Below are 25,962 nucleotides of genomic sequence, written 5' to 3'. Positions count from 1 at the left end.
AACAATTTATTTCTTTTTTTCTAAGTTAAATAATGTTTAAGTGAAGTTTGAAGATTTAAGAATTAAGGGGAATTGTTAAAAGAATTAAAAAAAAAAACATAATAAATGTTTGTGTGAAACAAGAAAATGTTAAAAGATAAACAAAAACTTCCATGACATCAAAAAACAATAATAGAAATTTGTTTAAATATATTAAATTAAGTTTTTAAACCCCCCTCCAAAAAGAACTAAATAGAATTTTACTTTTTCTTTAACAGAAATTTTAGAATTTAAAAATTTACTTTATCCATGTAAAATGTCTTTAATACTTAAAAAAATTGTATCTAATCATCACCATAAACAAAGCTATAGCACAGACAATAGGGTCTAAACTAAAGATCAGACTATATAGGAACTATAATTCCGACTAAAGCAGGACTAAGTATAGTCTGTACTATAGACAAGACTTTGGAAACAAACCATATGACATACTACAGTTCAGACTGTAGTACAGGTTATAGTCCAGACTAGAGTGCAGACTGTAAAGCAGTCTTTAGTACTAGCAAAACACTTTACTATAATGCATATTATATAGAAGATATATTCTAGTCTGTAATCTAGACCATATCCGAGACTATACATACTATAGTCCTGTCTAAAGTCCATACTATAGTTCAGACTACAATTCATATTGTAGTGAAGATATAGTCCAGACTGTAGCCTAGACTATAGACCACACTATAGTGCAAATTATAGTCCGGGATATAGTACAAATGTTAGTCCAGACATTATAGTGTAGACTTTAGCATGTATAGTCCAGTCTATTGTGCACATAATAGTGAAGACTAGAGAGTAATCTATAGTCCACACTATATTCTTGATTATACTGTAGACTGTAGTCTAGACTATAATACATGCATAATACATGCAAACTTTAGTGCAGACTATAGTGAAGACATTAGTCGAGACAGTGAATGCAGACTATTGTTCAAACTATAGTACAAACTATAATGAAGGCAAAAATCCAGACTATTGTGCAAACTGTAGTATGGAATATAGTACAATCTATAATCCAGACTACAGTCCAAATAATACTTCAGACTGTCATTCAGACTATAGCGCAGACTTAATCCAAACTATATTATATACTAGAGCTGATTATAGTGTAGGCTCTAGTCCAGATTATAGTGCATACTACAGTTTAGGCTATTGTCCAGGCTACTATATTCCAAACTATAGTCATTCTATAATCCAACCTATAAACATTAATGAAATACAAAAGTCGAGACTTGAGGCAGATACTTCAACTATAACCCCGCTGTCAAAATATGTTTTCGCTCCCTCATTAATATAAAATGAAATAATTTTCTTAAATAACAAAAATTTCTTAAAATATCCGTAAAATATTACGTAAACATCCTTTACTTCAAAAACATACCTAAAACTTTTGACACCTTTAAAAAAGACTTGTCACATATTTAAGATTAATAGGACATTGGAACAATAATGTTATTTCTAATTTTTAAAAAATATAATGAAAAAAAGCTTGTTTGTTGTTCAATAGATAGTTTGCAATTAAAAAAAAATTATTTATTACCAAAATCTAACCAATTTTACAAAATTTTTCTTCGAGTGTAATGAAAAAATGTTGCTTCAAAAATACGAATTTTTTAAATTTGGCTTTTCTTATCAGAGGTCCAGAATTCAGCAGAAAGTAAATTTTACTAAAATACGCCTTAAAATATGCATTAAATTTTATCACAGTTTTTTCTTGTCAACTCAGCAGAGGCGTTATTCTGAAATAATTTTACAAAACAAACCAGGGGCGGTAACAAACTAACAATATAAAGGAAAATAAATCCGTTTTTTGTTTAACAAAATAAAGAAAATAAATAACACCAAATAAATTATTAAAAAAAAAATAATTAAATAAATTATAAAATTTATTTTTATTGTTATCTTATAGAATGTTTATTAAATATAATTAAATGTAATTTATTTGTAATAAATGTAAATAATTTTTTTTATAAACATTAAACAAAGCAATTAATTACATACGAGTATATAAAATATTTACATATAAATAAAATGTGTAATATTTAATAATAAAATAAAAGAAATAAATATAAACAATGTTGTTAAAACTTTATTTTTAGTATAATTAATTTTTTTTAATGGATAATATTTAGAACAGAAAACAAAAAAAAACATAAATATATAAATAATAATAATTAATAAAAGCCAAAAAACAAAATTTAGTCAAATATTGAATAGATATTGATATTTTTTAAAAATGAAAAAGTTAAAAATACATTTTTAAGTTTGAACCTAAAGAATGAATAACGAAATATTATATAAATTAAAAAAAATCTATATTAAATATTGAATCCTGAAAATAAATTAAAAGAAAATTAATTATTAATTAATAATGGTTGAAATGTTAGAATATTAAAATTATTAAATTTATTTGTGTTTATTATTTATGATTTTTTTATTATTATTAAATAAAACTGATTTAGTTTTTTTTGGAAAACTATAAGAAAATACAAATTTTGAAAAGTGTTTTAATTTCAATATTTCTTTAAGACATTTTGAAAAATGTAATTTAGGAATAAAATTGACTAACATTATACATATATTACGTTGGTTTTATCGCTTTAGTGTCCCCACTGTAAGCGCAATAGTCGTTACTATACAATCCCTTAGTAATCTAGAGACGGAACACATAAAAAAATTAAACAAAAATCTTTATTCCAATGTATTGTTGCCTTAAGACTAGCATTCTGACTATCTCTTCGTAATCAATGGTGTAGCGATATAATTTCCTCGTGGGACAACTCGCTGGATGGTAGATAGTTCGAGACTGTTCTGCTGGACTGATGGGTACACATCGATATTAAGCTGTATGTATTTGCTTTAGTTGCGGATGAATCATGCAATCTATGGGAAGTAGAACTAAAAGAATTGTCTCAAATATATTCGAGTTTATGGACGAGTCTCTTTTCTAGATTAAAGTTTTATATAATCAAGTTAATCTACAATCAAGTGTTTAGTCGAAGATACAATAAAGTCAATCTACAATCAAGTGTCTAGTCGAGCATATAAACAAGTCTATCTACAATAAGTCCTACAATCGAGTCAAAAGTCGAGTCTATAGTCATGTTTATAGTCCGACTTAATAGTTAAGCCCAAGGTTGAGACAAACTTGGATATAGAATTCGAAATACATACATAATAGAGTCTACCCAAAGCCGATTTGATAAAAATGTCGATAGTCGAGTTTATAACAGAGACTATCTAAATTTATTTCTATAATCAAATCAATAACTGGTTCCAGAATATATATGTATGTATGGGCACTTTAACCGAGTTAATAGTAGAGATTATAGACATATCTATAATTGAGTCTATACTAAAACCTTTAGTCGAGACTACTGTTGTTTAACCGATATTTTAATAGTGTCTTTAACAAAGTAGAAATTTGTAACCTATAGGCTAGGTTATTGAATATTGTTAAATAAATAAATAAAATCTATAGTCGAAGTCATAGTCGAGTCATTAGCCGATCGAATGGTTGATATTACATTCTACATCCCAATGAAGATATATTCGAGACATTAGACAAGTCTCTTCTTGAACCATTAGTTAAGGAAGTCTATAGTATAGTGTATATTTAAGTGTACAATCTAATATGTTGTATAAATTATAGATTATAGTCGAGCGTTCTGTAGTACCGACTTTGTTAGATAATTCAATTTACAGTCCCAACTACAGAGGAGATAAACTTATATTTTATAGTCGATTTTTTTAATCCCCATTAATATAGGTTAATCTAAATATTTCGTTACTCTATCTATTTATTTGTATCGTGATTCGAGGAACAGCATTTTTAGGAATTTTACGTAAGAATACTTTCCAATATACGGGTATTAATATACTCAATACAAGAAATATATAACATATAGATAGATAGATAGATAGATAGATAGATAGATAGATAGATAGATAGATAGATAGATAGATAGATAGATAGATAGATAGATAGATAGATAGATAGATAGATAGATAGATAGATAGATAGATAGATAGATAGATAGATAGATAGATAGATAGATAGATAGATAGATAGATAGATAGATAGATAGATAGATAGATAGATAGATAGATAGATAGATAGATAGATAGATAGATAGATAGATAGATAGATAGATGAATTATTATCTTTAAGTTTCCATTACAAATAGCTATCACTTGCTCCCAATAAAAATCAGAACTATCTCAGGTCTAAGATTCGTGCAAAATAAAAGTTTATAATTAGCGAAGTATTTAAAAATATACATATACATATACATATACATATATGTATATTTGTGCAATGTCCAATATCGTTATCGCAAATAAGCATGGATTTTTTTTAAGTTGTTCTTCAAATATTTTAACAGGCAATTAATTTGTATTATTTAAGCAATTAAATTTATTTTTACATATTTTCACATAATTACACACAATAAATTTAAATTATTCTTAAATTAGCTACAAAAGTACTTCATAGAAGCAGGAATTCAAAACAAAAATATTTTGTTTATTTATTTTTTCGATTCATGGTACAGTTGTCATTGATAATGTTGTACCACCTAAGATCTCAGTTGATAATACCTGGGCAATGGTTGTGGATAATGTTGTTGCTTCTGCTAAAATGCTGCTGCTGGCAGAGAATGATGACACTTCAATGGGATTAGTAGTTAACAGCTGTTTCTCCACCACATTACAAGTGACATGACCCAATTGTAAATACGATAACAGACAGGCAGTAAGAAATGTCAGTAAAAGGGTCAACCAAAATATTAAAAACAAAATGCTGCGTAAATTTTGCCACCAAGGATCTAACTGATATGGTAGCAATTCATCCAAAGTCAAGGAGGATGTATAGCTAAAATAAAAATACTATATTTTATAATTGATTTGCAGTCAAACAATTATAGTAATTACTCGTTTATACAAAATATGGGCTCATACTCTGAAGCATCCTTATTAACATAAACAATATGATTTTTATCATCCATGGCATGATAACCACCCACAACTACAGTTCCACCATTATTATTATTATTATTGTTATTATTTCGATCTCCATTGTTAGGATAATTTTGTTCACGATAATTTTTCAACAAGGCTGATGTTTCATTAGGAGCCATTTTTTCTTTTTAGTTTTATAGATTTTTTTGTTTTTAACGAAAATTTTCCCTACAACACTGCTGAATTCGCTCGAGTAAATTCGGCCTTTTTTGAAAATGATCATTAACACAAACAAATATTTAATTTAATTTATTGGTCCTTATGACGAATACCGGGAGGTTTTTTGTTGTCTACACCTCAAGTATTGTTGTTCAACTGTTTTAATTATTTGAAAATTTCGCATAGTTAAATTGTTTTTGTTGTTTCATTAATTTTTATTATTTTCCGTAATTTAAATAATAACAAAAATATATACACACACAAATAGGTATGTAAACAATGTTATCTTGAAATTAACTATGTAGAATATTTTCATAATTCGCATCATTCATCTAAAGCAGTAAGTGATAACAACTACAATGGGGTAAATCCCATTTTAATGCCACTCTTGTTTTTAGAGAGAGTAAGCACAATTAAGACGCTTAGCGATTATTATATCAAAAATGGAGCTACAAAACAACACATTTTCTAATAAAAAAGCATATTCTGCTTCGAGGTATCGAAAAAATATAACAATATTTCAGGCTTTTCTTTAAAAGAAGCTTTTGATAGCAACGTTCAAATAGCGCCAATACAAAGTCAAGATATACATACAATACCTGGCATACTACATATCTTTTCTAACAAATGGTCTAACAAGCCTTGATCCTGTAGATACTTAAAAACATCGTAATAATTAATTTTTCCTCATGCCATCATGTAAGGTCCCTGCATGTGTTTTTCACAACCTTAAATGTCACATAGTAGGAATCAAATGAACATATGGTGTTATTATCTAAAAAAACTCATGACAAAAAGAAAATGAGGTAAGAGGTTATTTCATCTGTGAATTTAGGATCAGCAAATTAACATTTTCTAATCTCTACAAATAGTCAAGCATCAATAAAAACCCCTAGGTGAGCTGTCAGACGTAAGTTGGACAATTTTGTGCATGGTTCATGTACAATTTGCTCAAGTACTATATAATCTCTTGACTGTTGCATAACTTTTGAGACGTAAAAATTTAACTTCCGTTTACAACGAAGATGTGATGGTTTCTATTCTAGTCTAAGTCTAGTCTATAGTCTAGTCTATTAACTAGTCCATGGACTAGTCCACAGTTTAGTCTAGACCAGTCTAGTCGATAGTCTAGTCGTAAGTCCAGTCCATGGTCTAGTCGTAAGTCTAGAATTTGGTATAGTCTAGTCGTAAGTCCAGTCTTAAACCTAGAATTAAATCTAGCCCATATAGAATGTCTTAGTCAAGCGGAAAACTAGAGCAAATACCAGCAGAAATTTGTAGTTATATGGATGTCTCTATGTTCGGGAGTAAAGTGGGTCTGGGATTCTATATTGAAGACCCAGAAACAAAAATATACTACCGTTTACCTAATCATAAGCAAGCTTTCACGAAGAAGTCCGAACAATAATGGAATTAATATTATTACCGACAGCCAGAAGGCAACTAGGGCGATATCAGGTGATAGAAATATTGGATTGTAAGAATACTATCCCAGAGGTAAGGTTTACATGATATGGGTACCAGGCTACTCGGAAGTAGTCGCCAACGAAAGTGTGATTGTAACAGCTTTATAAGAATGGGACCTCGAGGTAGTTAACCTGACAAACGCAAAACCATTTGACGCAACAAAAGCTGAATTAAAAATATGGGCGAGAGAATCCCATAACGCCTCTTGGAATAATGAAACGGTGGGTAGAAGCACAATGAACGTATGGGGTTACCCTGACTAGAACAAAACGAAAAATCTTGTCAAAATGAGCAAGTCTGAAGTTCGAATGATGGTACGTATTCTGCGTAGACACGCACGATTACAAGCTCATATATACAAAATTGGCCGTGCGGATTAAAAAGAATGAATTGAGAGTACAGTAAAACTCTGGCGCACTTTCTCTGCCACTGTCAGGCATTCGTTGAAGTTAGATCCAAGTATATTGAAAATTAGTTATTTCCGAAATTACATTCCTGACTAACACTGATTTGAAAATTCTTAGAAATTACGTCCTAGAAACTGATTTTCTGAACATTGAAAAGTGAACGATTTTTTTCATGAAAAGGAGCGCAAAACAGGCCCGATATTGGACTTTATGTACTATACATTCTCCTATCACCTTACTTAGTCTATGGCGTAATCGTTCTGTATTCAGTTGTACTAACGAAGAAGAATGGTTGCATCCCATTTCATAGGATTTAAATATGCGAACGTAAATATAAATATCAAGAATAAACATTGCGATTATTAATTTCACACTGGACCAGAGTGTAAAGTTTATATCATAAAAGTTCTATTTAAAATTAATTTGGAATTTCCTCTTTTGAGAATTTGCCAAAAATTAGCCTCATTCAAATTCCAAAGAATTCATCTTATCTTTTGACTTTAAGATTCTAAGAGTTTTATGTCATCTTTCATTTCTTATCACTGGTAGCCGAAATTGTAACGATTCATTTACATGTTCGCCAAAAAAAAGTAAAATTAAAAATAAAACAAATTAATTTTTTATTTTATTTGATTGTCTTTATAGTCTAGAGATAAGATACACCATATTAACTGGAGTATAAAAGATTATTATTACGCGTCATTTGAATGTTTTTTTTTTTTATAGAATACAATACAAAGTACTGTTGTCAGATTTTGGACTATATATTTTTTGGGGAGTAATAACTCATCAATATTATTTTATTTCATTTCCTTATTGGTTATTACATAATTTTTTGTAATTAACATTTATTTCTGAACTGATAAGCTGAGCTTCTAGAGAAAAACTCAATGTTGCAAAAATAAAAAGAATAATAATTAATCTTATTTGTTATTGCAAAAATATGTACAAATTTTATCTCGAAACTCTATTAACAGGAACAAGGAGGAGGAAGTTTTCTATTAAAATATTTTCCGTTTAGATTTTAAAAAATTCTATATTATAGAAAAACTTGAGGTGATCATTCTCACGGAGATATACAATACTTTCAAAATAGTTTTCGCATTCATGGTCAAACCAGTAAAAATTTCTTTCCTATCACCAAGTGTAAACTTAAGGAAAATTAAACACAAAAAAACAATAACAATTATAATAAAAACAAAATATAATAAAAATGAACTACAAAACAAAAGATTATTGAAACATACCGTAATTCCTTAAAAGATTACATCAGCCGCGTACCAGTGATCCATATTACGATGATGATGTCGAACAATCATTAATCGATCGTTCGTTCGTTCGTTTGCTTGCTTGCTTGCAAAATGATGATGAATGTTGAAAGATGTTTTAAAAAGCGGACAAACAAACTTCATTGTCAGTTGGTCGTTGTGAGGAGTGTGTAATGTTGTGCAATCTGCAAATAAGTGGATTCCAATACACTTCTGTTATGCCTCAATGCATGAATCAAATTACTGATAATGCAACATCATTATCATCATAATTTTCCTAAGCGTAAATATACTGTTAGAAACAAGTTAATTGTTATATTAAGTCAAATATAAAATATAAACAAATTAAATAAGTATTTTTCTTAAACAAAAAGAATAAACAAATTGTATGTGTAAAAGTCATTAAACTTTATTTGTGTTTGATTATGTTTATGGCGAAGGTGATAATGATGATGCTGGTGGCATATGTATGGTCTGTTTGATGATTCACATTATGTACGTAAATAAGCATATTATAGTTTTATATTAATTTATAGAGTTTAAAGATTGATTCGTTTTATTCGTCTGTGATTGATTAATCACACGTATTCTCGCAGCTTGAGAATTGAATTGAGCTTTATGCAATTGTACAGGTTGTTGATTTAAATTCCAGGGAGTAAAATTAAAATTCTTTATATCATCACAGTCTATGATAATGTTTGGTTCATTTTTGCGATGTTCCATAACATATTTACGTATCTGTTTAATATCATCGGAATTACGGCATATTATTTGGGATAATGTTGTGCCGTAGAGGGTTTTTAATTGATCTGAAAATTAAAATTCGTTAACAATTTTATTTGAATTAACTGTATTACATACCTTTAGTGAACTTTTGTGGTCCCATTTTACGTTCGTACCAAAATGAATCTCCTCGTTTTAAACGCATAAATTGATCACCTACCAAACAGGTTAATAAAGGACCAAATATAGCTCCTTCTAAGGGAGGCTCACTTAAAGCTCCTGTATAAACATCGACATCATTGGGAGATCTGTAGTTGAATTAGACTAATTAACTATAACTAGATCAGGGTTGCATTAAAATATAGTCGTTATTTATAGTCTTCCGTTAGCTAAGTATATTTTTGAAGGTTAGTAGATACTGTTCTCGACGTTAGACCAAAGCTCGTAATGAAGTAACTAACTAATTAACTAACTAACTAACTAACTAACTAGCTAACTAACTAACTAACTAACTAACTAACTAACTAACTAACTAACTAACTAACTAACTAACTAACTTACTAAATAGTATAATGTATACACATCAAACCCGAAGAAACATTGCTAGGCCTCTATTGGTCCTGTTGTGCGCTCCTTAACCAGTGCTACTGGTGGGAATCGAACCCACCACCTCCGGTCTACCAGAGTAGAACACTTACCACTCACTTACCGGAGACCTCAACATACTAACTAACTAACTAACTAACTATCTAACTACCAAGTAACTAACTTACTAAGTAACTAACTAACTTAATAACATACTAACTTAATAACTAACTAGTTAGTTAGTTTGAAAGTATGTAGAATGTATACACATCAAATCCGAAGAAATACACCTAGGCCTATATCGGGCCTGCTCCACGGGTGGGAATCGAACCCACCACCTCCGGTCTACCACACTAGAACACTAACCACTCACCTACCGGAGACCACAACATACTAACTAACTATCTAACTAATTCACTAACTAAAGAAATATCTTCATTGCGCAAGATTTTATAAAAATAAAAATTTTAAAAACTTATAAAGAGTTCTTTTGTCACGAGATTCAATTGCAAATAATTTCTAACAAATACCTATAAATTGCTCGTATCGAGTTTAATGCGTCCTTATCCACAGCTTGAGCCATTTGTTCCCAAGTATCTACCGGTGGCAATTGACAGTGTTTTCTATAAACTGGATAAGCGGGTAAACCATGATCTCGTCCTCGTTGAATGTTCAACGAAACTAAGTCTAAACCACAGGCGGGTAAATGATCATCTGAGTTATCTTCAAATAGATGTTGTGTTATTTCCAAGGAAAAAAAGCGATCTACACGTTGAACTGGCGTATTGGTAGCAATTAGAAGAGCATTATCAATGCCACCACTTTGCCACAAAGAAAATGGATTAAATAGCATTTTATGCAGTTCCATATACTCTGGATTACTGTGATTGCTGGTGACATTAAAAAGTCCCTAGAAAAGTTACAATCAATTAAAATCTATTTTTTATATAAAATACGCAGTAAAAAACTACCGGCAATAGAGTATGAGCAAACCGAAATGCTGCTGCTGCAAAGCAATTGGCTATAGAAGGATTTACATTATGATCATAAGTATCAGGAGCATTCAGATTATCCTTCTGAGGTGTAATACCCTTTCTATCTGCCCATTCTCTGCCCAATAATATGGGTAGAAATTCATTGTAAGTTATATGGGCCATTTGGGCAGCTACTATTCTACGTGCTTCCTGAAATACTGTTTCATCGTCCCAGTCGGGATTTTCTTTCTGTAGACCACCAGCCAAATAATTATGTTGTCGTGACCACAGTAAATGCATGGATGTTAATAATAAATTTTCATTGGCACGATCATCACCAGATTCAAAACAATATTTTCCCTGTTTTATCATGACTTCACGATTACAACCATCATCTGGATTAGTAGATATGGGCAATAATTCCCTATTATCTTCGGTAATATACATGCGCAGCAAACCATTGCTAAGGGTACGTAGATGTTTTTGACGCAAATCTGAATTTCCATAGACCACTGAAGCATCTATAAATGAAGTGGCTTGATTTAATTGCTGTCTAGGACCAAAATGACCTGTAGGAGCTGGAGCTGAGCGCACAAAATTCATACAGCTTAAATTATATTCTTTATAATAAGGATCATCGGGTAATACTGTAACTGGGAAACATTCTGGATGCGTTAAGTTTAGAGGTTGACCACAACAATTTATAGACTCGCCTTCCAGAGAGGATGTTAGGGAAGTGGCTGTTATGTCGTGATCTAAAAACTGTCCAAACACTGCCAACATTACAATGAAATTTGAATCTGTTTCATAAGAGGCACGATTTATTTTCAATGACACTTCACGAGCTGGTGGTAATAAACTGGTGCCATTTTTAAGCACTCCCCTGGGTTGAGAAATACCATCTGCATAGTCGGGATTTACCATACGCCGATAGGGTATTAAAGCTGCTCCATAATGACGTGGATGATTTTTATTATTACATATACCGCTAGAACGACGATATTTGGCATTGAAGTCACATATTATATCAGAAGTAGGATCAGGTAATATAATTCTTGGTCCATGTCCTATATTTGAACGCACACGTCCACGTGTATAGTTAAATTTCGCTGCTAAGCTATCAGTGGCTTCATTTTCTACAAAACCTCTACGCGCCAACTTCCTCGAAGCTGCATTTGAACTTAATGAACGGTAATGACGAAATGCTGGTGAATCAACTGGTGTTGTTTCCAAACTCTCTTCCAATATTTCACGATCCCCTAGGGCTTTAATACCCTCACTTATAGCCCAATCAGTGTCATTATGTTGCAAATGAAAACGTCTCAAAGACCAATCATCTTCTGGCTCATCAGGTATGGGAAACTTTATGGCTTCCAAACTTTCTAGTATAACCGTTGAATTGACCGTTTGATTTGAATTACTATCTGATTCATTTGTAGCCAAAAATAAAACGGGCGGATACGGATATTCATTGTTTATGGCTAAGACAATAATCAAAGATGCAATAATGATGACTCTATTGATAAAATAAATGAACATAACATCAAGTATAACAGTTTCTCTTTGAAATGTTATACACTTGTGGTATTTATATTTCTATCATATATTTTGCATTTTGTTTTGCTTTAAACTTTTTTATTTTTTTTTAATATAAGTATTTTTCCAGTTTCTACACAAATATTTTGCTAAAGTGTTAAAGCCACAAAACAACAAATGATTGTTTTTGTTTTAAGTTGGAAGTTGTTTACTTTAAGTGGCAAGAAGTCTATTGCCAACGAATGTAGGCCAATAAACTGGGTAAGTAATTTAATATTCCTTATGTATTACACAGTTATAAAAGCGAATAACTTTAAAAATAAACAAATAAAATAAAAATATATGTTAAGTTTAAACAACTGGTTTTATGTAATTCCGTAGCCTTAGGAATGCAAAGAGTTTTCTAAGAGAGTATATAGGCAAATTAAATAGCAATAAATAGCAATTTGAAATAATATTTCAAACATCAATACCTGTGTACTCTCGCTCAACATTAAGGAGAATTTAATATATCGATCGCGAACGAAAAAATCGATTTATATAGCCGATTTAAGGTGGAGTTGTAGAGAATGCTCTTCATGAAGAAGAGAATAAAACCTTCACTATATCAACTCTTATTTCAAAAATGTTAGGTTCGCCATCCAGCGACACAGACGATCATTTTTAGATACCGAATACAAAAGTGCATCCCAGCAGTTCGACAAAGAGTCAATGCATACGAAAAAGACAGTAATTTCCACTAATAGTTAACCACCTGGATGATCGTAATTCGTATGTTTTGGATCATTCGTCACGACTGTACCCTTTGTAATCGAGAATGAAGACAGTCGTCACTTTAGTGTCCCCTTTGTAAGCGAGAGCGGAGGCAATCGTCTCTTTACTGTCTCTTTGTCGGGTGTAGAGTGACGATTGACTTCCTCGTAGGACAAGCCCATGTTAAAATAGTCGGTCACCTGGGTAGTCAGGTGGCTAGGGGTCACAACAAGTGGTAGGTTAAGTGGTCAGTTCGGGACTGTCCCGTCGAACTGCTGGGATATTTAATATACAAACATAGACAATCACTAAATTAAACTTCTGGTTTACCTTAGTGTTTTTGCAATAGTTTAAGAACGGGTTTTAATGTTGTGTCCGAGTCGAGAATAGCTTTCCAGACAACTAGTGAACTTAGTTCAAGGATAGGCAGTGTGAATTCCAAGACAAGTGTATCTTTAAGAATAAAAGATAATGTGCTCGAAATAGTCAGTCTCGGTCATGTTAAATATAGATTTAAGCGATTCAGTGGTTGAAATATATTAAAGAAACTAAATATAATGATCGCTCTTAGAAATTTTTCCTTATGATGCTTAACGGAATCAAAATCGTCAAGTTATCGCGTTTATCAGATCTGTCACTGAACTCAATACCAATCAAAAGTGGAATTAAAACTTGTAAATAAATCGATAAAAACTTATAGAAATGATAACTTCAAACTGTAGTCAATTTCACGTTGAAAATGTAAAGTGATGTCATTCTAAAAAAAGTTATATTTCTTTTTTGAGAAAGATCTTTCGATCGGAATGTAACGTAGTTGTAGCATGGATTCATATACATATTATACACAGATCATACAAAATTACCAGGGTCATAGAAGCTATTCTTTTTGGAATATTGATTATTACACTATAGACAAACACCTCCCCCCCAAAAAAAAAAAATTCGCTGTTATGTAATATGATGTTACCTAAAATATTTTCAGTTAAGTGTTGTCTATTATTGAGCTGTAAGAAAATATCGTATAAGGTGACACGATGTTAAATTCAATATTTCACCCAGCTTCAAATAATCTTCGTTATGTTTTAAAATGGTTCCAAAATTTTTTCTAGTCTATCGGTGGCCGTTCGTGAGCTTGACCGCTTACAAAAAAGTTCCTTTTTAGTTATTTTTTAAATGTTACAAGTATTTCTTAAACAAAATATACAATATGTGGTATCTATTTGAAGCCAAGTCTAGTGGTGCGCAAAATTTGCAAAATTTTTTTTATGAGTGAAAAAAACATAACAATTTTAAATATTTTGGAATATAAAAATTATGACCAGACGGTTATTTATGATTAATACATCATTGGACACGGCTTTAAAACCCCTTTTAGATATTGGATATCTTTTTTCAAAACAAAAATGAAAAAAAATAATTCCAAAATACCTTTTTTTAATTTGGCGCAGCTCATGAACGGTCATCGCTAGACTTAAAATATTTTGGGAATCATCATAAAACAAAGCAAGGAAAAATTTGAGAGGAGTAACAAAATCACGTTTTTGCCTTCTATACAGAGTGATTATCCTAATTATCCTTCGTGTTAATCCAGTACAATTCAAATTAATTTGACACAATCCTCCGAAATTGATCGTACAATATTTACAGTAATGACTATATAGAGCTAACGAAAATATCTATACCACATCGGACTTGGTCATCGAATGTGCGACAAAGAGAATGGCACTGTATTAGATACCTTGGATTACCAGGTCATGGTAATATTACATATTTTGACAATTTTGCCGCTCTCCATATGCTTATGCTTAATTCGGAATAGACACCACAAGTATTCTCAATCTCGTGGTCAATTCAGGATAGCTACAAAAAAAATAATGAAGATCGAAATTCTTACGAAATGGTAACAATTCTCTGACTTTTTGGCCTCCATGATAGAAGATTCAATCTCCCACAAAATTTTTGCTCATGGTGTAATTGATGAAGAGGATGTCATTCTGACAGAAACAGAAAAAATGCAACCATACTATAATCAGGATAAGACGATGAAACTCGCAGACAATCTAAAGATTCAATCTCCCACGAAATTTTTGCTCAGGGTGTAATTGATGAAGAGGATTCCACTCTGTTCCACTGGCACTAGCCAGCTCTTAACATAGAAACAGAAAGAAAGCAACCATACTATAGTCGGGATAAGACAATGATTGAACTAAATTTCAGAATGGAACCAGAAAAATTGCTTTCCTAGTTTTTCCGGCACTCGAAGTAGACTTCCATATGGATATCATATGAAGAAGGGCAAATACAAAGGATTGTATATCTTTTTGGCACCAAAATGGATGTGGAATTTTCTTAAGAAAAGACCTTTCAAGTTAGTGTTGAAGGCTTTTGCCGTATTTTCCCAAAACTATTAGATATTCGCCCATCAGATTTTTGCAGTGTTGCCCAAAAGCTACGAAACTGTTTATGTTTTTTTTTAAAGCTTCGGAATATATAAAAAAATTTAAGTCGGTTTAAGAACTCCGATATTTACAAAAACTATGAGCATTTGCCGGCAAAAACATCAGCGCTGTTTGGTTGTTTTATAAATACGCCTTCGACTTGAAATTTCTTAACCGATTGCCAATGGTATAAGGTCCTTACACATCTTATTAACAATGTCAACTTTATAACAAAAATGTCGGTCGTAATTGAAAAGACATTTGATTACACAACTTCCGATAAGTTATTAGAAAGTTTAAGTAAAAGATATGTATATTTTATGCTTCATCTCTTTTCCGAAATGTCCCACTTATTTAAAAGTCTTTAAACAATAGCACTTAGGCTGCCGAAACATTATCCAAAAACTGGATGGATGTTATCACTTAAATGCAAAATTTATCCTCATCTAATAATTATAAACTTTTTGTACAATTTGTCCATATGAAGAAGATAGACGAATTTCTCGCTACTAAATAGATTTAACATTTTTTTTTAATTTTTTGTTAAGATTATTTCACTCCTTTAGTTTTACTCCATAACTACTGAGTAATGTTTGTTTTTGTTAAATAATGTTTTTGCACATTTTTCGGTTCAACCATAATAAATTTAGATTAATACTTTTTAAATAAAGTACATATTTTTTCTTGGATTATATTTGAGGAAAAATATTGATCCTTAAAGTCCTTTAAAAGCTATATTAGAACAGTGGTTTATTTGTTTCACATATTTGTTGACAATTTTTTGTTTTTAATTAATTATTTCATCACACATTCGTTTTCTTTTATAGAACTCACAAAAATGTTAATCCTAAACACCATTGAAATTGCTGCATTTTATGACGACGCGAACGAGGAGAAACTCCTCCAGGAAAAACATATTCCGGACCGGGAGGTGATTGCGGTACAAAAGTATTAGTTAAAGGAGTAGTTTCATCCGCCATTTTCTTTCTTTTTTTTAATTAAACTTTTTAAATTTTATTAAAAACAATCAAACAATAAATTAGTTCTTTAAGAAGATGATGTTGTAAACGTAACGATGTCTAAAAAGTAACTAAACTCTTGGAAAACAAATATAAAGTAGACGTAAGGCAGTCAATAGACATGATTGTGATTTACTTAGAGCATTGCTAAGGTTTCAATGGGCGAATAAAACATAAAACTTTATAGACTAAACTAAACTAAAATATGATATTAGATGAAAATTATAGACATATTCGCATATTTTAATAATGATTTGTTTTGTAATGAGAGATTAAAAATTAATACAAATAAATTAGTGAATGAATCTGATTGTTTGTAAATTGAACCATAATTATAAAATACTACAAAATAAAAGTAGCAACTGGGTTATTAAAATTCAATAACTTGAAAAATGTATTGAAAATACTTTGTTAGAAATTTTATAACAAAAAAATGCAATTTTATTATTTTTAACACTAAAAACTTAAACAAACTAATTGAAGGTTTTACATTTCCATCATTTCATCGCTTTTCTTATAGGCATCATTAATGTATTCATAAGTAAGTTTAAGCAGATATTGAAATGATTTGTTACTAACTAAATCTTCTAAATCTGTGCTACTGATAAACTCTTCCATGGGTGGTAGAAAACTTTCAAAGTCACCATCTAATTAAAAGAAACGTAAACAGTTCACAAATTATAAACAAATATTAAGAAAATAGAAATACTTGCCCATTAAGTGACACAATTCAATGAGTTTAAAGAATAACAAATTCTGTATATAATCTACAGCAGAATTTGTATCATATTCCACCCAATTGTCTCTTAAAATAGCAGCACACCAAATCTTGTGTCTCGCCTCAAAAGGATCTTCGAGATAATTTAACAACTCCAAGGCTTTGCGGAAATCAAATTCTGTAGCTGTTTCATTCTCCTCGGCAATAAATAACTTTTATTTTAGAAAACACAACATAATTAGTTAGATATAAAACATTTCGAAAACTCTACTTACATTAATAATCTCCTCAATTTTTAAAACTTTTTGATGTTCAACATCATAACCAAAGGCCAAAAGTAAATGTTCACTTAATTGCTCCTGATAATCTACAATATTTAATTCAGCATTTATGGTTTCTAATTGTAAGGACAAATCCGATCCTGTCGAAGCAAATGCTGATAGTTTAGCTAAAGACAACATAGACTAATAGGAATTTTATGATAAAACTTCTTTTTAAATTGTAAAAATAATTCTAATATACCTTTTTCCTTTGTACAAATTCTGTTTCACTTTGAGCCAATTGAAATAGTATTTTAGATGCTCTTTCAAAATCACCATTAAATACAAGTTGTATCCAACCCAATGTTGGATGATCACGCATAAATTGTGATAAGGCGGCCTGATTGCCTTTAAAACGTTCAAATACTTCACCTTGTCTATTCTGTCTTAAATGCCAATTAATGGCAAATTGTGAGAAATCATATTCTTCATATTTTTTTATATATGTATCGAGACGCTCTTGATTGTTTGTTACATCACAGAGTAGAACAAGACTTTGGAAATCCAAGTATTTTTCTGCTAATTTGGCAGCTGCTTCATATTGATTGTTGTCAACTGAAAGGAAGTGGAAATAGATCAAAGTTAAAAATAATAATTATTGAACTATAGACTAAATAAAAGACAAGACTAACTACACTATAGACTAGACTATATACTAAATTATAGACTAGACTATATACTAGATAATAGACTAGACTATAGACTAAAATATAGGCTAAACTATAGAGCAGACTAGAGACTAGACTATAGACCAAACTAGAGATTAGACTAACGACTAGACTATAGACTGGACTATAGGCTAGACTATAGACTAGACTATAGACCAGACTATAGTCTAGACTATAGACTAGACTATAGACTGAACTATAGACTAAACTATAGGCTAGACTATAGACTAGACTATAGACTAGACTATAGACTAGACTATAGACTAGACTATAGACTAGACTATAGACTAGACTATAGACTAGACTATAGACTAGACTATAGACTAGACTATAGACTAGACTATAGACTAGACTATAGACTAGACTATAGACTAGACTATAGACTAGACTATAGACTAGACTATAGACTAGACTATAGACTAGACTATAGACTAGACTATAGACTAGACTATAGACCAGTCTATAGACTAGACTATAGACTAGACTATAGACTAGACTATAGACTAGACTATAGACTATACTATAGACTAGACTATAGACTATACTATAGACTAGACTATAGACTAGACTATAGACTAGACTATAGACTAGACTATAGACTAGACTATAGACTAGACTATAGACTAGACTATAGACTAGACTATAGACTAGACTATAGACTAGACTATAGACTAGACTATAGACTAGACTATAGACTAGACTATAGACTAGACTATAGACTAGACTATAGACTAGACTATAGACTAGACTATAGACTAGACTATAGACTAGACTATAGACTAGACTATAGACTAGACTATAGACTAGACTATAGACTAGACTATAGACTAGACTATAGACTAGACTATAGACTAGACTATAGACTAGACTATAGACTAGACTATAGACTAGACTATAGACTAGACTATAGACTAGACTATAGACTAGACTATAGACTAGACTATAGACTAGACTATAGACTAGACTATAGACTAGACTATAGACTAGACTATAGACTAGACTATAGACTAGACTATAGACTAGACTATAGACTAGACTATAGACTAGACTATAGACTAGACTATAGACTAGACTATAGACTAGACTATAGACTAGACTATAGACTAGACTATAGACTAGACTATAGACTAGACTATAGACTAGACTATAGACTAGACTATAGACTAGACTATAGACTAGACTATAGACTAGACTATAGACTAGACTATAGACTAGACTATAGACTAGACTATAGACTAGACTATAGACTAGACTATAGACTAGACTATAGACTAGACTATAGACTAGACTATAGACTAGACTATAGACTAGACTATAGACTAGACTATAGACTAGAATATAGACTAGACTATAGACTAGACTATAGACTAGACTATAGACTAGACTATAGACTAGACTATAGACTAGACTATAGACTAGACTATAGACTAGACTATAGACTAGACTATAGACTAGACTATAGACTAGACTATAGACTAGACTATAGACTAGACTATAGACTAGACTATAGACTAGACTATAGACTAGACTATAGACTAGACTATAGACTAGACTATAGACTAGACTATAGACTAGACTATAGACTAGACTATAGACTAGACTATAGACTAGACTATAGACTAGACTATAGACTAGACTATAGACTAGACCATAGACTATAGACTAGACCATAGACTATAGACTATAGACTAGACTATAGACTAGACTATAGACTAGACTATAGACTAGACTATAGACTAGACTATAGACTAGACTATAGACTAGACTATAGACTAGACTATAGACTAGACTATAGACTAGACTATAGACTAGACTATAGACTAGACTATAGACTAGACAATAAACTAGACTATAGACTAGACTATAGACTAGACTATAGACTAGACTATAAACTAGACTATAGACTAGACTATAGACTAGACTATAGACTAGGCTATAGACTAGACTATAGACTAGACTATAGACTAGACTATAGACTAGACTATAGACTAGACTATAGACTAAACTATAGACTAGACTATAGACTAGACCATAGATTAGACTATAGACCAGATTATATAGACTATATCTATAGTCTAGTGTAGTCAATATCTAGTCCATTGTCTTCATTATATAAATATGTATATAAAATTTTTTTAAATTTTCAAAGCTGTATGATGGTACTCACTCAAAATCGATAAATAGACTATAGACTACACTATATACTAGACTATAGACTAGACTATAGACTAGACTATAGACTATACTATAGACTAGACTATAGACTAGACTATAGACTAGACTATAGACTAGACTATAGACTAGACTATAGACTAGACTATAGACTATACTATAGACTAGACTATAGACTATACTATAGACTAGACTATAGACTAGACTATAGACTAGACTATAGACTATACTATAGACTAGACTATAGACTAAACTATAGACTAGACTATAGACTAGACTATAGACTAGACTATAGACTAGACTATAGACTAGACTATAGACTAGACTATAGACTAGACTATAGACTAGACTATAGACTAGACTATAGACTAGACTATAGACTATACTATAGACTAGACTATAGACTAGACTATAGACTAGACTATAGACTCGACTATAGACTAGACTATAGACTATACTATAGACTAGACTATAGACTAGACTATAGACTAGATTATAGACTAGATTATAGACTAGACTATAGACTAGACTATAGACTAGACTATAGACTAGACTATAGACTAGACTATAGACTAGACTATAGACTAAACCATAGACTAGACTATAGACCAGACTATATAGACTATATCTAGTCTAGTGTAGTCAATATCTAGTCCATTGTCTTCTTTATATAAATATGTATATAAAACTTTTTTAAATTTTCAAAGCTGTATGATGGTACTCACTCAAAATCGATATTAAATCCCTTCTCTGCGACTCAAACTGCTGTTGCAAAACATTGAATTTCTCTGTGTCTCTTACACTTTCCAAATAATGCTTACGGCCATCCAATATAAAATCAATCAATTCCAATATTTGTTGATATATTCTCTGTCTTAAATCAGGATCACTAGTACCATGAGCGCCGTATTTTACCGAAATATCTATAAGATGTGAAAGAGAATCTCTTAAACCAATATTACCCGACATGGCAGTCCATGGTAAGTATTCGTAAGAATCCATTTTTTCGGCAGGCAAAGAATAAATTGTAGAATTTTGTTCACGGAAATTAATTACTTCGGTAGTGATGTGCAAAACGACAGTATTAATATCGCAGATAAATGAAGCTAAATTTGATGATTGATGTTGATTTTCTATACGATTATCGGCTAGATCGCAGAAGGCTTGGAAAATATCTTGGAACTTGCAAATGCGTACATAGAACAAATCTTGAGCGGTTAAATTACCCTGGGGACGTTCTTGCCAACGTTGTACTAGCGAATTTATGGCCTCATCGATGAGTTTGTTGTATCTGTTGAAAATGTTTGCTTAAAAATTATTTGTTTTTCTGTGTAGAAAACAAAAACTTACTTGTTTTGTATACTTCTTAAAGCAATGGCTGCAATAATTCTTTCGTTAATATCGGATATAACAAAACTAGTGGGTTTTAAAACATTGCCACCAGCACTGGGTACAGAGCTCAACTGAAATAGTTAGATATATGTATTAATAACCGACTTTATGACTTTTCCAAGAAGCTAACAGTTAGTTACCTTTTCCCACAATCCAGTAGCATGTAGAAATTCTACAAAATGCCTTAAGGCCAAATTTTTCTCTTTAAGTTGTGTTATAATTTGCAAAGAGGAAGAACTGCCTAAAGCATATTTTTGAGCATTAGGTTCTTCCCATAATTGTTCCCAACGAGGATCGGTGGCGGGAATATCTTCAGCCAAATCTTCAGCAATAGTAATAACAATTCTATGAAGTAAATAAAGTAATAATTTAAATAATATTCTTTATTTACATTTAAAACATACTTATCCAATTGTGCAGCTTCTCCGGTAGTTGATGGTTCCGTAGCATTTCTAAGCAAATCGTTTAAAATGCTATTACACATATTAGTATTACGTTTCAAACGATATATAAATGCAGCCTTCAATTGACTAACTTCATCTTTGAATTCCGAATATATAGAATCTGGATCTAATTCATACATATACAAATTCTGTTCATTTATATTACTCATCGATGACGACAAAACACTTTGTTCCCTTAAAGTAGTATCGCCCATGGGTGAAAATACTTCAGGTGTAGTGCAAGAAGCATTCAATATATCTGAACTATCAAAATCACCAGGGGTTATAGAAACTAAACCATGCGTACGACTAAATACTAAAGGAATATTAGCACAAACAGCAGCACTTAGTATACGATCATCTTGTAAATGAAATTCAATTTTTTCAGCATCAATTTCACCAATTTGTATATTGGATAAAGGCAGTGGGTAGACTACCTTATCGTTATAAATATAAATGTGTGTGCGACAAATAATGAAACGCAATGATAAACATTCATTTTCGGTGGCCACACTATAAAAATGGGAAAATTTAAAGGGAGTAAAACTCAATAGACGCATCCCTTCATTGGTGGTAGATAAAACGCCTAGAAATTAAATTTAAGAAAATGTATAAAATACTTAAAATATTTATAAATAGTTAATAATTCATACTTACTCATGGCATAATACATCTGTGGAGTTTGTGTGGAATTTACAGCTCCAGCTAAGACATACGTCTTATCCTCAAAAATATGCATATCAAGGAGTTGTAAATCAACATTAAAACTGTCTGTTTGGAAGAAAAGTTTTAAAAACTCCTGTGAATTTTAATTTATATTATTTTCTTACCTCTAACATTCCAGAATTTTTGTTGAAATTCATCACGTATTTTACGTATTATTTCCGAATCTTCAAATAGCAATTGTTCATTATTCCCCGAATGATTTAGACGCCAGCGCTGTATCCAACGATCAGCTAAGACTGCCACAACTGCTTCACGTTCACCAGAATTTTGAGGATCACAAGCAACAGCCACAAATTTCTTTACAAAATTGAACAAAATTAAAAATTATTAACATTTATAAAATTTAAAATTTATAAAATGGCAAGAAGCGAAAGGATCGATTCAACTACCAATGAATTCATCAAGATTTTATGATAACAACAAAGCACAAACCAACTTACATTTTCCTTATCATTGGCATTATTCATGCCAATTATAATTGAAGCAAACTTTTTACCAATACCACCCAAAAATCCCGAAGGTTGACGTATTGTTTTATGCTGCAACACATGACGACCATTTTGCAATTGTAATTGTAGCAGAACCATACTACAGGTGGTTGTGACAAGCAAATAACTTAAAGGCATTTGGTGTTGAGGCAATGTCAACATATAATCAAACTCTTGACCATCGAGAATATTTGTTAAATCAACCGAACTGCCATCGTGGGCTATTGATGGCCAATAGCGTACATCACCAGTGGGTGAAACTGCCACACACGAAGCCATTTGTTGGCTTTCACTTAAGAAAACACTAACCAAAGAGGCTTTGTGTCCAATATCGCAGTGCGGTAGCGTCAGTTCCCGACATTGGGCCATGGCGCCACCTCTGCGCTGATGACTGCGAGCCAATAGATCTTTGGCGCTTTTGGGTGGCGAATTGCCAGTGCCGGCATTACGTACATCTTTATATTGCCAAACTAAAAGGCGGCGACCATGCACCACCCAAGCCCAGCCATTTTCAGAGCAACGTACTGACACAGATTGGTTTTTCTCGCTAAATGTTAAGGCTTCATTTACCAGAACCGGTAACTGCAAGCCATAGCTTTCAACTAAATTAAAATCGGAACGTATACCCATAAACGACTGATTTGAACGTCCAGAAATGCTGTAACGACTAGAATAAAGAATATGTTTCAGTTATTTATATTTAACCCTTTAAAAACAAACATTTTACTTACCTTTGCCCTATACTGCCTCCACTACCAGCTGTCTTCTTTAAACCACCAGCAGCATAACTCAAGGCAGAACCACCTAAAGATTTGCGTCCGGCATTACTAAATGTTGATGCAGATGCCTGTCTAGAGCGTATCCCAGTTCCTGCGCCGCCCAAAGAATGTCGCGCCATACCCGAATATAGTTGCTGATGAAGATTTTTATCCATTTTCATTTATTTGTTGTATTTTCAATTAAAAGATTTTTACAAATATTTTGCACAATAAACAAAAACCGGCGTTTCTTTTGACAATTCACGAAAATGTGTGGCGCTTTCAAATGGCAGTGTTGGTAAATGACAGAAATTATTTACAAAGATGCCAGATTTAAATGTACTACTTAGGGATGAGTAAATAAGCAGTCCGTTGTAATATAACAAATTTAATTTAGAATGTTTTTACCAGGGACCGTAACAGTCATAAGTTATATCAAAAAACTTGATTTATAACAGTTATTTTGTGACTTTAAAAATAAAAATCCACCTGAAAAAGTTATTTTTCAACCTAAAAATAAAAATTCAAATGAAACTTTTAAAAAAGAGTTTTATTTTTCCATCATAAAATAAAAATTATTTGAGGAGTTTTATTTTTTCCGTCAGAAAATAAAAATCATTTTTAATAATAATGCCTACCAAAGAAATTAAAAAGCTTGTGTTCAGTCATAACAGAAAATTACCATTTGCCATTTTTGATTCCGATGTTTTCAACGCCAGTTCAATCAATTATTTAATGGACTTGGTCAGATAAACTCAATAAAATAAGAGACTGAAAAAAATATATAAAAACATTGTTTGATTTTTTGTCGGGGAAAGCAAAATTTCCCAAATGATTTTTATTTTTTGGTGGAAAAAGTAAAACTCCTCAAATAATTCTTAATTTAATTTTTAATTTTTAACTGTTTCAATCAGACTTTTATTTTTCCGTTAAAAATAACTGTTATTTGTGGAGCTAAGATCGTTTTTTAAAATCATCGTGTATTCTGAAAAAAACGCATCATTACGAGTATATTGGTATATAAAAGTATAGGTCTTCGTTGACTCCAATATAGAGATTTTTTGGGTTAAAAATTTCAGAATAACACTTATTTACAGTCCCTGGTTTATATAATTTAAATTATACTCTGAAAAAATTACATATATAAAATATTAACAGCTCACAATATGTATTAATTTGTACATAATGGACTTTTTATAATTTTTTGATGATTCATAAGAAAAAATTGGAGATTGTAATGTCAGCAATGAAATAAATTTTTTTTAAAGCTAAAAAAAATTGAATTAAAATCAATGCTATAAAATAAAAACACTTTATATTTATTTAACCCAGATATAGTAAAAAGAGAAAAAAGAATTAATGTTCACACAATATGCAATGATCTTTTTTTACCTTTAAATTTCTTCTACACTGAAAATAATTCATGCTCAACTTTACGAAAAAATTTTCGTAACTTCTATTTACGTAATATTTACAAAAATTTCGTGTATAATACTAAATATTATTTAATAAAACCCTTTTCTATTTTTACGAAAGTACGAAAACCTTTCGTAATATTTTTTTCTTAAATTTTAGCAAAATTAAACATAATGATATTTATTATATTATGATTAAATAAAACTACAACATTTAAAAAAAAAAATAAAAAAAACGTGTAATATTATTCTCGAATTATTTTCATAAAAAAAATGAAAATTCGTGTGGAGAATAATTTTGAACTAAAATTAGAAAATTTATTTTAAAATGAACAAAAATGTTTGAATAAATTAATATTTCGTAAATTTTACCATATATATTTAAAATTCCGTTTTTTCAATTTATGTAAATTAATTTTTTTAAGAATATTTTGCACTATACTAAAATATTTCGTATGTATTACAAAAGATTTTCGTG

The 25,962-nt window shown here is 30.9% G+C and overlaps 3 protein-coding genes and 1 long non-coding RNA gene across 6 annotated transcripts; 1 reads left to right on the top strand and 3 right to left on the bottom strand.

Moving 5' to 3' along the window:
* Nucleotides 1-2,176: 2,176 nt before the first annotated feature.
* Nucleotides 2,177-16,462, bottom strand: LOC111678266 (myeloperoxidase). 3 transcript variants are annotated; one of them, XM_023439553.2, is made up of 6 exons: nucleotides 16,200-16,462; nucleotides 10,636-12,154; nucleotides 10,195-10,574; nucleotides 9,218-9,387; nucleotides 8,336-9,165; nucleotides 2,177-2,368 (listed from the first exon to the last, which is right to left on the bottom strand). In XM_023439553.2, exons 1-5 carry the CDS (start codon nucleotides 16,343-16,345, stop codon nucleotides 8,882-8,884), a joined length of 2,499 nt encoding a protein of 832 aa, XP_023295321.2. In that variant the 5' UTR covers nucleotides 16,346-16,462; the 3' UTR covers nucleotides 2,177-2,368; nucleotides 8,336-8,881. The 3 variants fall into 3 exon arrangements, with proteins under 3 accessions (XP_023295321.2, XP_046804414.1, XP_046804413.1); XM_046948458.1 differs by lacking the exon at nucleotides 16,200-16,462 and adding an exon at nucleotides 15,836-16,148; XM_046948457.1 differs by lacking the exon at nucleotides 2,177-2,368 and adding an exon at nucleotides 8,039-8,239.
* LOC111678272 (ELMO domain-containing protein F) lies at nucleotides 4,426-5,384 on the bottom strand. Its single transcript, XM_023439565.2, has 2 exons — nucleotides 4,969-5,384; nucleotides 4,426-4,909 (listed from the first exon to the last, which is right to left on the bottom strand). Exons 1-2 carry the CDS (start codon nucleotides 5,172-5,174, stop codon nucleotides 4,579-4,581), a joined length of 537 nt encoding a protein of 178 aa, XP_023295333.2. The 5' UTR covers nucleotides 5,175-5,384; the 3' UTR covers nucleotides 4,426-4,578.
* LOC124419369 lies at nucleotides 12,017-16,313 on the top strand. Its single transcript, XR_006940519.1, has 3 exons — nucleotides 12,017-12,222; nucleotides 12,305-12,435; nucleotides 16,193-16,313. It is a non-coding gene; the product is annotated as an uncharacterized LOC124419369 (long non-coding RNA).
* A 326-nt stretch (nucleotides 16,463-16,788) lies between the features above and the next one.
* LOC111678251 (nuclear pore complex protein Nup133) lies at nucleotides 16,789-24,352 on the bottom strand. The gene is made up of 12 exons (XM_023439536.2): nucleotides 24,043-24,352; nucleotides 23,264-23,978; nucleotides 22,928-23,120; nucleotides 22,755-22,868; nucleotides 22,059-22,683; nucleotides 21,795-21,999; nucleotides 21,613-21,725; nucleotides 20,988-21,553; nucleotides 17,625-17,977; nucleotides 17,378-17,566; nucleotides 17,098-17,314; nucleotides 16,789-17,031 (listed from the first exon to the last, which is right to left on the bottom strand). Exons 1-12 carry the CDS (start codon nucleotides 24,249-24,251, stop codon nucleotides 16,871-16,873), a joined length of 3,660 nt encoding a protein of 1,219 aa, XP_023295304.2. The 5' UTR covers nucleotides 24,252-24,352; the 3' UTR covers nucleotides 16,789-16,870.
* Between the last annotated feature and the right edge of the window lie 1,610 nt (nucleotides 24,353-25,962).

This window comes from Lucilia cuprina, chromosome 4, assembly GCF_022045245.1.
Source record: "Lucilia cuprina isolate Lc7/37 chromosome 4, ASM2204524v1, whole genome shotgun sequence".
Classification (NCBI taxonomy): Eukaryota; Metazoa; Arthropoda; class Insecta; order Diptera; family Calliphoridae; genus Lucilia; species Lucilia cuprina.
The sequence above is the reverse complement of the archived record's forward strand: the minus strand, read 5'-3'. Positions and strand labels throughout refer to the sequence as shown.

Coding starts and splice junctions, on each gene's coding strand:
- LOC111678266 (XM_023439553.2), bottom strand. CDS start 16,345: ATGGCGGATGAAACTACTCCTTTAACTAATACTTTTGTACCGCAATCA. Junction 12,155..16,199: donor TGTTTAGGATTAACATTTTT/GTGAGTTCTATA, acceptor TTTTATCAATAG/AGTCATCATTATTGCATCTT. Junction 9,388..10,194: donor TCGATACGAGCAATTTATAG/GTATTTGTTAGA, acceptor ATTCAACTACAG/ATCTCCCAATGATGTCGATG.
- LOC111678272 (XM_023439565.2), bottom strand. CDS start 5,174: ATGGCTCCTAATGAAACATCAGCCTTGTTGAAAAATTATCGTGAACAA. Junction 4,910..4,968: donor CCCATATTTTGTATAAACGA/GTAATTACTATA, acceptor TTTTTATTTTAG/CTATACATCCTCCTTGACTT.
- LOC111678251 (XM_023439536.2), bottom strand. CDS start 24,251: ATGAAAATGGATAAAAATCTTCATCAGCAACTATATTCGGGTATGGCG. Junction 23,121..23,263: donor ATGCCAATGATAAGGAAAAT/GTAAGTTGGTTT, acceptor AATTTTGTAAAG/AAATTTGTGGCTGTTGCTTG. Junction 17,315..17,377: donor AAATTGAGGAGATTATTAAT/GTAAGTAGAGTT, acceptor CTAAAATAAAAG/TTATTTATTGCCGAGGAGAA.